At 50.2% G+C, this 17,202-nt stretch overlaps 1 protein-coding gene across 1 annotated transcript in view; it reads left to right on the top strand.

Moving 5' to 3' along the window:
* Positions 1 to 17,202, top strand: part of LOC119095191 (uncharacterized) — a 58,942-nt gene that overhangs the window by 24,313 nt on the left and 17,427 nt on the right. The window contains exon 3 of the mRNA XM_037218065.1: positions 12,417 to 12,513. Coding sequence (XP_037073960.1) covers positions 12,417 to 12,513 — 97 coding nt within the window. The remainder of the gene's footprint in view (positions 1 to 12,416; positions 12,514 to 17,202) is intronic.

Below are 17,202 nucleotides of genomic sequence, written 5' to 3'. Positions count from 1 at the left end.
GAGGAGGGGGTTACTGTCTGTAGGAGGACGCGGTTTAGTGGACGTTAGCGAGAGAGGAATGTCAGGCTTGTACACTGTCTGGGTCTGGCACTGACTACATCTGGTCTTGAGGAGGCGGTTACTGGTCTGTAGGAGACCGCGGTTAGTCTGAGAGAGGATGCAGCTGGTCACATGTCTGGTCTGGCAAGACTACATCTGGTCTTGAGGAGGCGGTTACTGGTCTGGGGGAGACCGCGGTTAGTCTGAGGGGGATGCAGCTGGTCACATGTCTGGTGGCAAGTACATCTGTCTGAGGAGGCGGTTACTGGTCTGGGGGAGACCGCGGTTAGTCTGAGGGAGGATGCAGCTGGTCTTTAGGAAACAGCAACCGTTTATTTGCCGACTGCGGATATGTGCACACAATTTGTCACTCAGTGGATTTTCAAATAGTCCTTATATACGCATGTAGTTCACTTATGTTATTAGTAGCTACTACTGCTGAACTCTCGCGTCCGACGTCAGCTGAGCTAGATAGGGCACGGTTAAAATGTATTCGAACTGTAAAGGGCTCAGAGTTGTTTGGACAAGAACTGTCATTTTCTCTAGAGCCAGCAGGGACGTGTTCCCTATGCGCCTGCGACCATCTCTCACACACTAGAGGATGATAACACTAGACATACTCGTCGGCCAGAGGTGTGACAAAAAAGTTTTTCACCAGTCGATCCCAGTGTAACTTTTTCTTTCAGATCAAACCTTTCGTTGAAAATAGGTCACGCCTTCACATCGCAGATACTGGTTGATGGAAGTGAGTAAGTGAACGACTTGCACGATATCAGCCAGTGTAAATATTGATGGCTTGTTTTTTTTCGCGACAGTGCTTAGGTTAACGTATTAGCTGTGGTTAGCCGGCTGTTCTTTTGGAGTGGATCATAGGGACTGAATGCGAAGTGGTTATAGACGACGGCAGGGTTGCTGTGACTGATCATGCAACTTTTTTGTTTCAAAACCATATGCTGGTGTCGCTGTAACCCGCTCTCTATTATTTGCGCTTTGTTTGTTCCCAGCCAATATGTGACCTTCCAGGGCAAAACTATGACCCTTAGCGGACCATATCACGAATAAGACGAAATGCCCTCGCCGGTATGAGTTCCAACCTTCAGAACAAAAAGGAATTATGTAAGCACCAACGTTTCGTTTGTGGTCTTTTGGTTCTGGAGATATCCGGGTTAATGGGCCTAGGTCAATTGAGCGATCGCCCAGATCACGAAAAAATTGCCAGGTCTGAGTTGCTCTTTGGGTGCATGATATATATATATATATATATATATATATATATATATATATATATATATATATATATATATATATCTCTCTCTCTACTCTTCTCTCTCTCTCTTCTCTCTCTCTCTCTCTCTCTCTCTTCTCTCTCTCTCTCTCTCTCTCTCTCTCTCTCTCTCTCTCTCTCCTCTCTCGTCTCTCTCTCTTCTCTCTCTCTCCTCTCTCTCTCTCTCTCTCTCTCTCTCTCTCTCTCTCTCTCTCCTCTCCTCTCTATCTCTCTCTCTCTCTCTCTCTCTCTCTCTCTCTCTCTCTCTATCTCTCTCTCTCTCTCTCTCTCTCTCTCTCTCTCTCTCTCTCTCTCTCTCTCTCTCTCTCTCTCTCTCTCTCTCTCTCTCTCTCTCTCTTCTCTTCTCTCTCTCTCTCTCTTCTCTCTCTCTCTCTCTCTCTCTCTCTCTCTCTCTCTCTCTCTCTCTCTCTCTCTCTCTCTCTCTATATATATATCTATATCTATATATATCTATATAGGTTTGCCACGGATAGCTGCCATGCTGAACAAGATGACGCGACAGGGAAACCAATGTCACAATCAGCGTCTAAGCAGTCCAAGCTGTACCTGCTTTCTTTTTTGGGTCATATTTTGAAGTCTGGTCAAGTTAGTCTGTTGGGTCACACATGCTTTGTATTGCTACACCATGCATATATTTGTGCTACGGTCACTGGATACACGCAATTTGAATTTTCTGGCGCTATTTCAGTTGGGGGTGATTTAGTCTATGTGCATTTTTCATCTCCCACTGCGCTGCAATAACAATCATAATACAGGGAAAGTTCAGAAGTGCAGAGGTTACATAACGAAGACTTTGGCTGCACAAGTACACTCAACTCAAGCTATGCTAACACATACGGCAATCGCAATCACAATTCACAGGGGATGATAGGGCAGCTCACACGCTGTGCACCGGCACCAATAACTCAAGGTCATGACTTTGTTTGACCTTTGGAAGGTCATTATGGCTTGCATGAAGTACCCATAAGTAAAGCTTGTGGACAAATGAAGCATCACCAATGAAGCACCTCTGCATCAAACACAGCTCAGTCGGTGCAGAGCGGTACTGACCTGTTGACGGTACTGACCAGACATTCATCTGATCCAGCGTGACCTTCGCCCAAGAAATGCATTACAACTGATCGCTCGCTATTACTACAATTGACGCTGATGTTGTGCATTGTAAAAGAACATCCTTGTATGTGAAGGTGCCCCAAATCCCGTGTAAGTAACACCCTCGATGACTTGAGTCCTCGCCTCCTACACAATTAGGCCTGCCATCACGAACACCAAAGCAGATTGGCTTTCAAAAACAGACAAGCAGCGTGTCCCAATCATCAACAAGTCAACTACGCTGTTAATATGTTAATAAATCTGTATGATATGACATTGAAAAATGAATCATAGGTCCCACCCATTCGGAAAATAGTGTTCAAAATGAATAGGACCGGTAAAATTATCAAGTCACCTTCTTAAAAACAGCGAGAGATTTTCAGTGGTCATCAACTTATTCGAGGCAAACTCAGGGAGCCTGGTAAACGCCGCCCCCTTCGGGCATTGGTTAGTATCCAAGTTGTAGACGGCATCTCCACTGCCCCATCCCTTCTCATTACTATACCATTTCATGCGGCGCTGGTTGGCATGTTTGACCTTGTTTCATCCTTGAAAATGCGCATATTTCGATTCGTTTCAGCGATGCCAGAATCATGTATGCCCCGGCTCGTGACTTGGAAACCACTGATAGGATCGAAACACGACACGAGGAAAAGGGCTTTGAGAACAGCTGGGCTTACCGTTGGCTTCATAGGCAATCAATTTCCTCGCGCTCGCGACTTTCAGGTCATCCTGCAACCAAACCAAATAAATTTCACGCTTTGTGGGTTCTGCCAACAGCACTGACAGGTCATCGGATGAAAGTACCAATGAAGCCAGACGCATGTAGGTCGCGGGAAGCGGCAGCGTTGCAAAGGTTCACGCAGGATGTATGCCGACGATCTTACAGATCTGCGATCTTCCTGATGCGACTGTGAGGCATGTGCGGTTATGTGTTCAGGAGGGGACCGTTGGAATTCAGCTGTTGGACGGTGGTCTTAATGTATCGCCAACTGTTAGTTGACAGGAGTTTTTGGATTTTCTGTCAAGATTTGCTTCTTTTTGGCGTCGTTGCTCAGCATATTGGTTCACTATAACGGGAGATCATGTGATAATTGCATGTGAGTGGTGATAAACGTAACGGATTATTTAATAATTCGATTAATGGTGATAATTTATTCACAAGTACGCACGTCGAAGAGCCAACATTTTTCAAAACCGTCCTCCAGGGAGTCCATAAATTTCGTTACGTATTTGTAGTCATTTCCTAATCCATCTCTCCCCTGGTTACCCACTGGTTATGCCGAGAGACTACCATCCCTCTGGTTGCGTTGTGTTAGGCGTAACATCCCCAAAAGAGTAACGTCCATTCGGCCCCTCATTTGAGCTAGAGATGCTTCACAGTTTACAGGTGTGTTCCCTGTCATGAGAGGAAGCCAGCAATTTTGGGCTTTTAGGCTTTGATTTGCTTCTGAGTGTTTCAGCATTATTTGCAAACACACCTGTGTGTAACGTTACGCTGCACACCTCCCCACACCCATCCTCACCCCCCACCCCTCCTTGTAACGCTTCCGTTGTGCTCCATCAGCCCAACCCCCTCCATGCGTAACTTGATTTATGTACGTACCCTCTATTCCAAAACAAAACATGGCTACATCGTGAAGAACACGTTCCTCCAACGTCACTAAGGCCACGCCCCCCCCCCCCCCCCCAGGGCAGCCGCCAGTGGCGCGGCGCCGGTCCCACGGCTGCCGTGCTGTGCGCTCGTGTGCATATGCATGCTGGTCACGGGCCGCTACGGTCGGCGGCGCGCTCCCGACCGCGCCAGCCGCGCCGCCCCCATAAACACCCGTTACTGGGGCCGTGCCGACGGCGACTCCCGCTCGGCTCCCGCTCGGCGTCCGCGCTCCGCCGCGGCGGCGGCGTGAGGCGTGAGGGCTGACGCGTGAGGTGTGAGGGCTGGTGCGAGAGGAATGAGGCATGAGCGGTAATGCGTGAGGCGTGGGGCGTAATGGTCGACCTGTGAGGCGTGAGAGCCGAGACGTGGGGATGATGCGTGAGGCGTAGGGGGTGACGTGTGATGCTTAGGGGGTAACATGTGAGGCGTGGTGGTTGGCGCGCGGGATATGAGGGTTGACGCGCGACGTGTAGGGGTGATGCGAGAGGCATGAGGGGTGGCACGTGAGACGAGAGGGCTGCCCAGTGAGGCGTGAGGGTCGAGGGCCCGCGGCCTGCGCTCCAGAAGCCGTGCCTAGGGCGTTAGGTGTGCGGTGACCCGTCTCTGCCCGAGGTCAGAGCGCTGAGGGGTCCGATTACACGTGACGAGGCTCATTTCCATTGACAAAAACCGGTTGATGGCTTGGGTAGCTTGAAATATAGGTTGCAAGGTTAAGTCTGAATACCTCCCGGTGTTAAACACATATATGTGGTGCCTCGGCATGGCCGTGGTGAATGCCGTATGTGAGAACTAATGCGTATGTAGGTTGCTAGCAAGTGTTCATTCCATTTCATATATATATATATATATATATATATATATATATATATATATATATATTGATGTCTCAGTCCCGGCAAATCATGACTCGTTACTGCCAGCGCTTATACAGTAACTGAAGGGTGTGGTCATGATTATTGACATAAACGACTTTTTGCAGTGCTAGTACAATGATTATTGGCATCGCCACATTACAGTTGGTCACGAGGCCAGAGAAAGTGTCCTGAACCGGCCACCAAAGTTCCCAACACACCGAAAGACTTCTGCAAAGAGAGTCTGCAAAGATAGACGGCGCCAAACAAATCGCTATTCTGCTCGCGTCCCGCCGGATCAGCGCGTACCCCAACCGGAAGATAATGAGCACCGACAAGTAATGGAGCCGCGAGAGGACGCTGTCGTGTTATCTCCTTGTAAAGCGGCGCATCAGACGTCCGCGGTTATTTCTGCACAGGCAAGCGCGATTACTCCAGCCGGCAGCAAGGAAGCGTCGGACAGACCTGGAAATGGGTGTCAACAGCGATCTGGCTTGCATGGAACACGGACATCTCCATTACGGGTCCAACGATAAAGCGCCGGTCGTGGCGACGGAACACGGGTACATGAATTCATACTTGTCACTCGTGTGGCGCCACACGCTATCGACATCGTCATCCGGCAGAGTGCATAGCGAGAGGACCGATGACACCCATAAAAAGGTACCGGGAGGATTTGCTGATACCATGCCCCTCAGGGGCGCCGCTAGGGTTCTGAAATACCAGAGCGCGCAGCTTGGTTAGAAGCATCATAAGAAAGCTGAAGAATGTTGGAAATTTGACTCGTTTGGGCTTTTCGTTCTGCGGCGATGGATCCCACTGTATTTTTTAATCGAACGCAAATACTAATGTCTTCGTTTCTATAGGGGGTTTTCTGTTTGAGGTACACCGTCTGCGGCGTTGAAATAAATATGTAAGCCTAAGGGGGAGGGGGCGAGGGGCGGGGTTTCCGGGCCTCATCTTCCCTGTCCCTCCGATATCACGCATACAACGTGAATTGGCCGTAGGGGATAAAACGTCAAGAAGTGAAATGAGCCCGTGACATTACCTTGCACGAAGCTTACAGCGCTTTGCACTAATCCAGGAGTTTGGATTCAGTGCACACCTAGCGCCGTTCTGAGACCAGTCGGAACACCAGCCACTCTTGACAATATCGTTAAGGAGAATCTGAGACTTGGCCTAGGCATGACGCACGGAGAGCCATCCGGCATTATCTGGACGGCAGCACCTGGCGAACCGCTCGCTGCGCCTCAGTCTCCTGACATTGGAGAGCTCTTGTCCAACTCAGGCCGCAAACGACCCCGCCAGTCTTGAGCCAGCTGCCCCGCGATCCGGCGCAGACCAGCGCAGCTGCGGATCCTGAGGACGGGCGCAGGCCTTAGGCGATCTCGACAGTGAAAAGCGGTCGCGCGCGGCGGCAGGCCCGGGCTCGCCACAGCTCGGCGCGCTCTTTGTTCGCCCGAACAATCGAGCGTAATGCCCTTGCCCGGATTAACTGGTCGCGACTTGAGTCACGACCAGCGCTGCGGCTGGGACCACGGCTGGGGCCATGACTGGGGCCGCCCCGGGGCTGCTACTGGGGCCACGACTGGGGCACGACCAGAACCACGACTGGGGCTACGACTGGGGCAACGCTGGGGCTGCTGCTGGAGCCACGACTGGGACACGGCCAAAGCCACGACTGGGGCCACGACTGGGGCCACGCTTGGGCCACGACTGGGGCCGGTCAGGGCAGATGGAAGCGTCACGCCTGGTAGATCTTCGCATGATAAGTACCCGTCCTGACTTTTAGGACGTGGATCGTGTAAACCCGCCTTTGGACGGGTCTGTAGGAGGCCGTTGTGTTAGATCTGTTGGAATGTCGTTGTGTTGGACCTGTGGAGTGTCGTTTCGGCTATCGTCGAACGGTGTGTTTTTATTGGACCTCATCCTTGTCTCAGTGGCAGCTTACGGCTCTGCTACGACTGTTCCGCTCTTGTGGTTCGGTTTAACAGGTGCGTTTAATGTGGGAATTGCCGTCGAACCCGCTGTCTTCATCGACAGATACCAGCATGAAATGCCGGATTGTTCTGCTCAGTTCATGCCTACCTGCACAAATAAATCGCTCACGCCTTTGACCACTCATGCAGGCCATCCACCAGAACCCTCCCTGCCCCCACTTACAAATCTGCCTTCCCCCAACCCGGCCTGCCTCCGCCTCTGGCCGGCGCTGCTTCCCCGGGAGCCGACTCCTGGGCGCGCCCCTGTCGGCAGGTCTGCGGGAACGGCCTGCGCTGAATATCGGCCGCAGTCTCCGCCGGCGTCGGGCGGAGCCGAGTCTCCGGGCGCGTTTGTCGCGGGTGGCTGTGCGCTCGTCAGTGTCGGGCGCTGTCGCGTGACCTAAGGTCACGGGTGCACGGTGCCAGCGGGCTAAGAGTCCGTCGCACGCCGTCGCCGCCAGCGTCCAATCAACATCCGACTCGAAGACGACCTTTGGCGGCAGGGCGGCGCGTCGCCGAGCGCAGGGCAGGTCGATTTGCGGCTTGCGAGAAGGTCGCGTGACCTTCGACTCCGACGGCGGCGGGTTGACGTGACCTTCGACCTCGACGGCGGCGGGGTGACCGGTGACCTGACCGCGGCGACGAGCGCTAACCGGCCCGCAGCGCGGCTGCCAGCTGCTGGAAGCGCGTCTGGTGACATGTGCGAACGCTGGTGACCATGTGCCCGCGCCGGACGCCCGCCCAGAGCGCTCACCAGGTGTGCATTCATCCCGCTGGTCACCCGCGAGGCTCGGAGGGACATGCTGGCACTCATCAGATTCTGCGGCTCCTGGTAAGCCTGCGGTCGTCGGGCGGAAGCTGGTTCGTCAGAGCGGCGGGAAGGAGTCTCTGGCGATGACGCCCGGGCAGCCACGGACGACGTCCCGTTCTGAATTGACGCGGAAGTGACAAGTACAGCTATCACCTCTCTGCGGGCAGCGTCCATTCGAAATGGCGCTTGGCCTGTGTTCGAATCGATCCACTCACGTAACCAGCCATTAGCGCGACGTCAAATCGCATCAGAGTGCGGCCGTTAGTTCGTTCCGGAAGGAGATTCATCAGCTCGATTCAAATGGAGGAGGAAGGAGATAAACATTTCCAATGTTGAGCTGCACTCAAGCTGTGTTGAAACTTCACGAAAATGGCTGCCACAGCCGGCGCCTATGATGGCATTGCACATTGCTCGCCGCGTCGCTGTGCTGACCATGGACCATTCGATTCCTCGCGACGCAGCATGTACTCAAACATACGCAATAATGTGCCCAGCACGCAGTCAGCATCTTACTCGGGAGGGGCGGGGCGATGTCACGTTTTCTCCGAATCACTGCGGATTAGGACTGAATTCCTGCGAAATCACTCAGGATCAAGTAAAAGCTTCTCGGCTCAGGGGGTGGTACGGCTGTTGTGGCCCCCTCCTTACCTTCGTCCCTGATGCGTACCAGTGCCAAATAAGCTTCCCACAGAAATTCTATCAGACAACTGTGGTTCCTTTTAACTGCCACCGTTGCGATCACTTGGCGTTCAGAGTGCTAGACGATTCATTCAACAACACCATGGTGGTTTTCCTGTACAGAACCCGGACCATGGTGTGCAATCTATGCATGATACGCCATTGCCAACTGCATACCGACAGCCAGAAACAGTCTCCTCAATTAGTAACTAATGCTGTGACAACAACAAAAAACTACCTGCTCCGTGGTATTTCAGCACGCCTTGAGCTAACGTGTCAAAATTACGTTGCATTCTCTTAGCTGGCAGATGACGATACAAAATATCTTTACTCTTTCCTTTTTATACTGCGTCTTCGATGAGTTGAAAACAGCACCGCATGCATCTGGCGTCGGTGTCGCCGGCTTGACGACATTTCAAGGGCAAGTTTATGGTCTTTGGGCTGCTCCAGGACATGTATGAAGGAACTTTCATTGAGAGGGTAAGCCCGGCGAACCGAAGTGGATGTGGGGAGGGGGAGGGGGGGGGGGGGTGGAGACGAGGGCTTGATCATTTCTTAATACGTGGAACTTTTGGAAGTGTTGTAAATATCCTCGTTTCTCTATATACATGCACGTTTCTTTCTCGTAGTGCACAATGTTTCCACCCAACTCATCCCTTCCATTCGGCCTGCAGGCTGTCCTGGTTCTTAAAGCTCTTCATGCGTTACGGCATCAATTCCAATGAGAAACAAAATTCCACGACTAGGCTTCCAATGGAGGCATTTTGGGGTCTGCGGAGGCATTTATCTGCTAGGTTTCTGTGTTTTCCAGCCTGTTTTGTACGGTGGCTTAGCGGACAGCTCATGGTCCCTTCCGTCTGGCAAGGCAGTACTGGAAATGCATGCATGCAACCAAGTGATTCGAAATGGTCACACGGCGTAGAAAACAAGGATTTATGTTCGCACAAGCTCACACGCATGCACACAATCCGTCACGCTAACTGAGCGTTTGTTGGCCCGATCACATTTCACTCAACCGCAGCCTTGCTGCGGCCAGTCACATGATGGGCTCCCTGTGTGCTGGTGCAACATTTTCAACATAAAAAGCAGAGTGGAGCGCAGTTAGTCGTGCCGTACAAACGCTGGGTGTAGGTGACTGCACAAATATTGTGCCTTTGTGTTTGTAATGCCGTTTACATGCTTTCCAATTGCGTGTGACGTCATTTCAATGTTCAAATGTGCCATCGCACTAATGAGCTTGGCTGATTCCAGAGATAGAAGCGCGCTGTTTTGTCCTGCTCACCTTACCACCTCCAATGCGCTCCGCACAATCTGAACCCGCACAGCTTCAAACAAGACACGTCATCTTACTAGTGAACTCAGCTGATTTCAGAGATAGAAGCACGCTGTTTTGTTCTGCTCACGGTGCTGTCTCCAGTGTGTTTAGCTTAATCTGAACATGCGCAGGTTCAAGCAAGATAGGATTTTTAACGCGTGAAACCATGGTCATGAACTTCTGAGGGTTGTGGTCACCGAAATAAAAGTATCTCAGACGTGAATTTCACATTCTAAAATGTCTCGCGCTTTGTCTGGATGCTAATCATTTCCGTTTCATGCTTAGGATAAGGCAGATCGTTCCATGTTACCAACTCCCTCTCAAGCACTTTATGGGCACATTCTCTCGGCATACGTTCTGGACTAGCTTACACTGTCTGGTGCGGGCTAAGCCGATGATGTTTGGCGTCGGGTTCCGCGGCCATAAACCTGAAGCTGCACACCCAATCTCGTGCACGATTCTCCCCCACGCGGCCTCGTGCTCTAACGGAAGTTAACGACCGCTCTCGAAGCACGGGCCCGCTGCAGTAGCCCATCGGCTGCGGCTGGACGCTCGGCCGTGTTTGGCCGCTCCTGCTCCGACTGGGGGCCGCCCCTCGGCCCGCGCGGACTCTCGACTGGGGCTGCCCCTGCTGGGGGAGTCCGCCGCGGGCCGGCTTCTGGCCGGGCATCAGGGTGCTGCTCCGCAGCCGCGCGGTGCGGCAGCTGCCCTCCGGAGCCGAAGCTGCCGGCCAGCTGGCCCGCCCGGCGGTGCTGCTCCGCATCCGCGCGGTGCGGCAGCTGCCCTCCGGAGCCGAGGCTGCCGGCCAGCTGGCCTGCCCGGCGGTGCTGCGTTAGCCGTTGATACTTCCGCCGTGATATAATTTGGTCGCCACGGCTTGGTTCCCTGGCTTATTTATGTCGAAGCGTGGATGTTTCTGGTCAGTGCTCTGGCGGTGGTGGTGGCGATCTCAGGCCTGGCGTCACCTCTATTGGGGTCAACATGGCTGATGATCTGTTGATCTTGATCCTCAACTTCACCGTTGCTGGTGCCACTTAGACACCCTGCCCCACATCTGCCTCGTCTTTGCCTCCCGAGCCGTTGCATTTGTTGGTCAAGCTTGCTTCCCTAATACTAAGCTCAAAGGCCCAGCCACCGCTTGATCCGCCATCATTGGTATCCGCATAACGAGCAATGCGCGAAGGAGCACAAGGCGAATAGTACGTGAATTTCCATGTGTACTTTAATCCTCGCACACATGGAAATAGAAGTCCAGAAACATTCAAGTTGCAGGCCTGTTCCTCATCGTGCACGCTACTGCCATCCCAAACCGTCTACCAACGGAAAGGTCGCCAGTCACTACGGTTGAACAGTGAACAGTTCACTGCGGCAGGAGCGTTGTCACGTAACGTCGCGGGTGGGCGAGCCTTGCCCAGCCAGCGGGTCGCAGAACCGAGACCGGGGTTGCGGGGGACGCGCGAACGACGGGAGCCGGCCGGCGCCCGCAGGGCCGTTTGGTCACGCCCAGGTTCGGAGGCTCACTTCCGAACGGTATACCCCCCCCCCTCCCCACCCCACCGCATCCGCATTTGGACGCCCTCTCCGCTACTTCAGCTCATGTCGTCAGGCACGGCGTCCGCCGCCGGCTAATGAGACGGCCTACTTAGTGAGTTCGATGCGTCCTCGGTGCTCCACAGCCGTCCATCACGGATGTATCACCACTGCGTCGTGCAGCAGCTGGTGGTGGCAGCGGCCTGGGGGGACGGTCCCTGCCGGGTTCCGCCTGCCTGTGACCTGGTACCTCTCAGTGGGTCGGTAGAGGTCGGCGGTCAGCGAGGTCGCGTGCTTCCATTCGGTGGGGCTGACCGGTGGCGTTTCCCTCACTCTCAGGTCAGGTCTCCGGTCTCAGGTCTCAGGTCACACTCAGGTCACGGTTGTTCTCCCGTACACGGCTGTCACCAGATGTCCTTCCATAATCAAGCACATCCGCTTCATTCACGGCAATTCGACCCGACGTGAAATATTGATATTGAACAAAGTAGAGGCCTGCGTGGTGTCCAACCGTGGCGTCATTGGTCATGTTTCATGCATACAGTCATTTATGGAGATCTGAAGGGACGAGGGGATACATTGATGGAAACATAACGTGACGGTGAAATCACGATGAAAAGAAAATGCACTAGCATGAGTGTGAGGCGCCAATAATTGGCACAAAAGGCGCCAAGTTTGTCTTACAAAACACGGAAAGACATACTTAAACGAACAAGACTTAAACGTGTATTTATCCGTACCCATCATGCCGCCTAAACGTCACCAAGTTTGCAAACTATAGTTCTTGCACTTCTGCTGCCAGGCCACAGCGAGATACCCAAGGCGGCTACCACGCTACAAACCACTTGTTTCCGGTTGGCGTTATGCTGATGTTGAGATAGCATGACCGCGCCGTGCAATGCTCAGACGGACGTCATTACACAGCAGGCATGATCACTGCGAGCCGGTTTCTGGAGCTGCGGGACGTTTGCTTCGAACTGCCCATTATGTGCAATCTAACTCAGAATCATTACGTTCATTGCGGCTGATCTCTGTGGTACTTTGCAGGGCCATAACCCATGCAGATTTATGGCCACTGTCCACGCGGTCGTTTAGCAACGATGCGCTGGATGACCAGTCACTTATCGTTGGAAATGATCATAACGTGCTGCTGAAAGTCGTTCATTTGTTCTGCTCCAGCGGCTTGGACAACGATCCGGACATACTGCCCGAGATTCAGGAGGAGACGTTCCGGATAAAGCCAGCAGATGGCAGTCTACACAGCCCTAAGTCTCAGGTAGGTGGCGCTTGCAATGTTGCCGTGCTGCGTTTCATGCCGTCTCATTTCTGGGATTTTCGAAGAGAGGAACTCCGTTTGAATGTTTGTTCTTAGATGGGACCGGCGTACATTTCCGTCAACGCCTTATATATACCTGTCAATACCTGCCCGTCCCGTGAGCTCAGCTGTTGAGCATGCCAGCTTTCCGATTCACCCGCTCCGAGTTGCTGTAGGCAATGTGCTATTTGCCCCCAACTGATATGACCTGCGGCCGAGGGCAGCGGGCTCGTTAAAGGTCCGGTGACGTCAGAGGGCAGGATCCTCCGTGTCGAGCCTTGAAACACGTCGGGCTTCACTCAGCATTATGTTGTTGACACCAAATTTTGGATCGGATCGTGGAATCAGCGCTCCTGCGATAAGCACTGCTTAGTGGGGGCGTTGATCTCAGAAATCCAGTCCATCAAGACGTTTAAACTCAAAATTTAGAAAAAAATTATCTTAATTGCACTAGGAGCGAATGATGCGAGTATCAAGCAAAGGTAGCATGCTGGTAATCAAACAAAGGTGACACAGAAAGTACAAAGTATCAGCAATAAAGGAGCGCATGTTTCCTATGTTGGTAGGTAAAAAAAAGTGACGTTCAGGGAAATGACAATGGCTTTGAACGAGGGGCAAGGGGAAACATCCATCCCTTTGGTGTAAAAACCGGGGCTGTGCCATGTTCTCTCCGACTTTTTTAAATCATTTTTTGCCCCCTTCAATGTTCTTACTAATAAAACCAACATGCTCCGTGTCATCCCTTACGCACTACCTTCCCTAGCTGTGCCTCTTCCCTTGCTTTTTTCCGTCCTCGCCTTGTCTCGCGCTTTGTTTTGTTTGCATCTTGCCTTGCTTTGTGTCGAAAAAATAATTTCGAGTCAAGTTGGAGTCGAATATGTGGATTCCTCTTACGTAAAAAGGCACGTTTTGAGATACATGTCCCATACTCATCTTCAGTGAAACTTAGTGGGGGAGAGTGGGGAGATTTGCATCAAATCTGCTCTGAGCCCCTTCCTGTTATCATTAGAGGATTAGACTAAGATTCGCATATCAGCAGGAACTTCTAACATTCAGCTTCACAGGTGGCGGTAAAGTTTTGGAGAGCACGTCATCATTTTTTGGCAAATGACTTTTGAATGACCTTCCTTCGGATGAGACAACCTACCGCACTCTGGGTCAAATTGTGTCACATTGTGGGAGAAATTGTTCGTATGTTTTTTTCATTTTACAATAAATTGCATCGTAAGCAAGCTGAATGCGCTACGACATGTAGACCAATTGCACTCGTCTATGCCATTTTGTAATCCATAGTGATCGCAACATGGCATATGCCTGCCCTTTCTTCCAATCAATGTTGTTTTTACGACTACCACCACCTCAGTTTCGGTTGTTCAGATGGAAATCATGGGTCTACATAGGTTATGTACTCGACAACTTTTTCGGGTTAACAGTAAGTCATGTCAACGATGTTAGTCAGCTATTGATAAAAAGTCAGTCAGTGTCATATTGTCGGCACATTGGATCACTGCTACAACATGCCTCACGCAAAACTAATGCAGCATGCGCCTACCGATATCTCGGAAAAATGTCATGCCATCGCGAAATCCATTGCAAGTAAGCACCGAACGTTTTGCAGTAAATATGACATACGTACCTCTCCACCATTTAGTATAGCATCTGCATTAGTCTAATTATGCCGTAAGCCCTTGAATAAACATTTCTGACGATCGTTTAAGTCTTCAACAATATGCAAACGAAGCTAATTTGTCGCTCTTACCCCAAGACAAGTGCACGCACGCGGCTGGAAGTCCACTGAAAGGTAGAGGGAGCTGCTGTGGGTCAGCTGAGTGGCTTAAGATTTCCATTCGTCGCATGGATTAGAAATGCAAGAAGTGATAAGGAAGTAGCACGCTTTGGAGCTGCCCGCTTTCCGGCTGTCTGTCGCTTAAAGTGTTTCCATATTGTGCGACCTCGTCCTGGAACCACCTGCCGCCGGCTGCTTTGACCTCCCGGAGCCGTGCTGCCCTCACATTCTAACTTGACCAATGTGAAATAGTTTGTTTTGTTTGTTTTTTTACTCTGCGGGCCCTTCTGAAGCTCTTGACGTGTCTTCATCGTCGTATCTTCGTTTTTATCACTCACTGACTCGAATAAAATATGAAGCCATACACATGGAACGATTCTTGGTAAATGCATGACATGATGACATAATGGCATAGATCCCCTGATACTACACGAGTGTGATACAGGTCACCTTCCTGGGTCTTTGGAGCCGCGCATGAAAAGTAACGGCGTAAATGCTGTATATGCCATCATAATTTATCAGACCATCCGTTGTTGGATGCTGGAAAGGGACAAATTTATAAACACGTTCTGGAGGTTTCGTCCGAACATTTTAATTAGATGGATGTCTGGGATTAGCGCCCACGCTAAGAAGTGTGTGTTGCGTGAACACTAACCGCACAGGTTGTAAAATTCCGGATCGACTACAAACATTTGAGGCGAAAACGTGTCGTAATGCTCGGTACGGCCCGTCCTGCCCTCTGAAGTCATCTGACCTTTAGCGCAACCATTCATTTTGATGCATCGTTCATAATCATACATTTAACGTCACAACAGACAGGCTCTTGGAGTTTTGTGTTCGTTATCACTGACACGGCTTGATGCGGTAGAGTGTAGCGTTGGTTAGGAATGCATGGGAACATCAACGAAATGCGGCACGTGAATTCAAATTTCCATTTTACACGGTTTTTAAAAGCCGCGCTCAGATCACGTTGTTGTTTTTAGCGTTTGCGGCCGATTTGTGCGTCATATTATTTGCCGGTGTTTGCTGGCCTAAGTTGTTTTATATTTTTCCAATGTAGAGCGTACCGGTTCACATTAAGATCATGGGCGACAAACCTCATGCATTTCCTTAAAAACTTATTCACACAAAAACATGACGTCGCAGCGTCCATGTGGACAGCTACTTTCCATTGATTTGTAGGGTACAGCTAAAACGAGTACTCTTCCGTCTTAGTGGGTTTGTGGGGCTTCGAATGATCGAGTAGCACCAATCACCGCTGTACAATCGCCGTGAACGCAAGTCATTGGTGGAGAAAGCAGATGACGTGCATTAACGAGTTATTGCACATCATTTGTAAGTCGCCGCTTGCAATTGTGCACAGAACTGCAGCACCTGCACAAATGTTTGCAACGTGTGTGGCGTGCCAAGTGACTTACATCGAAAGCAACCCTTAGTCCGGAGAGGAAATAATGTGTGATCGTGGTTTCAGATCAGTACGACTGAAACTAAAATTACACAACTCGCAGTAACACGCTAAGAAAAGCTTTCGGGGTTTCCGGCTTATGCCCATTTACCCCATTAACATTGTGCTGGATGCTGTGGCTTTTTTGTTTTGGCGCAACCAACATCGGTTTGAATAAAAGCTTTATAGTCGCATGAGCACCTTATACAGCCAGCGACGCATTTTACGGAATTTTCCATAAAAAGGTTACCAAAGTGCCTCCCCCGTTCAGCAATGGCAGAGAGAATCGACGCTGGTATTTAAACTTAAGGCTGCAAAGTATGCCACTTCTTTCTAGGATATGCGCTCGCGTAATATCTTAGATAATATATATATATATATATATATATATATATATATATATATATATATATATATATCTATCTATCTATCTATCTATCTATCTATCTATCTATCTATCTATCTATCTATCTATCTATATCTATATATATATATATATATATATATATATATATATATATCTATATCTATATATCTGTATATCTATATATCTATATATCTATATATATATATATATCTATCTATCTATATATATATATATATATATATATATATATATATATATATATATATATATATATATGCTACCGTTATCTGGTTAGTACTGATGCTCGTGTGGTTCACGTAGCGATTTCACGCGACTCTGGGAATTTAGTCTACAGCAGTGTCATGAACGACGGCTGACACCCCGCCCACACCCACACCCATGCTAGTTCAGGTGTTAACTGCAGTGTTTTGTTCTCATAACGCTGTATGTTTTGGGCGCAAACGAATGTCAGCATAATTAGGTCCCTGGGGCATTTTCCGGCCGAAAGCATGCGTCTCTTTTGGCTTTTCATCCAGGTTAGTATCTCTAAGCTTACAAGCTTGGTGCAGGACGCACCATGGTAGCTTGCGGTGAAATGAAATGGGCCCACGTTTGGAGTTCTTGCAAGTGTACGGAAGTGTGCTTTTGCGTAGGTTGTTATGTGCGTTTGCTTGGAGCATTGTGCACATAGATGGAGTAATCCGCGGTCCAAAGTCAAACCTCAAATGTTCATTTTTGGCCATTTTAAGTGTCTGAAGTCACTCGATTCGCTCCCTCATACTGAATTCAGTTATTGAAACCATTGGTTCAAATTTTCACAAACTTTTAGCCTTTTCCGTAGCTAAAACGTGTTAAAATTGCAGAAATGAGTTAGATGACCGAATTCAGCTTCAGAAGATCAATTGAATGACCCGAAAACGCGAAATGGCCAAAAATAAACATCTGGGGTTTTGCCTTTAGAAGGCAGCAATAGCTTCATTCCCCGAAGAAAAAAAAAACAGGAGAATGGAGATATGGATGCGTCGATATTTCGGCAGCATGCATTTATCGAAA

Source organism: Pollicipes pollicipes, unplaced genomic scaffold, assembly GCF_011947565.3.
Source record: "Pollicipes pollicipes isolate AB1234 unplaced genomic scaffold, Ppol_2.1 Scaffold_4219;HRSCAF=4965_pilon_pilon_pilon, whole genome shotgun sequence".
Classification (NCBI taxonomy): Eukaryota; Metazoa; Arthropoda; class Thecostraca; order Pollicipedomorpha; family Pollicipedidae; genus Pollicipes; species Pollicipes pollicipes.
This window is presented reverse-complemented; position numbering and strand designations above follow the sequence as displayed.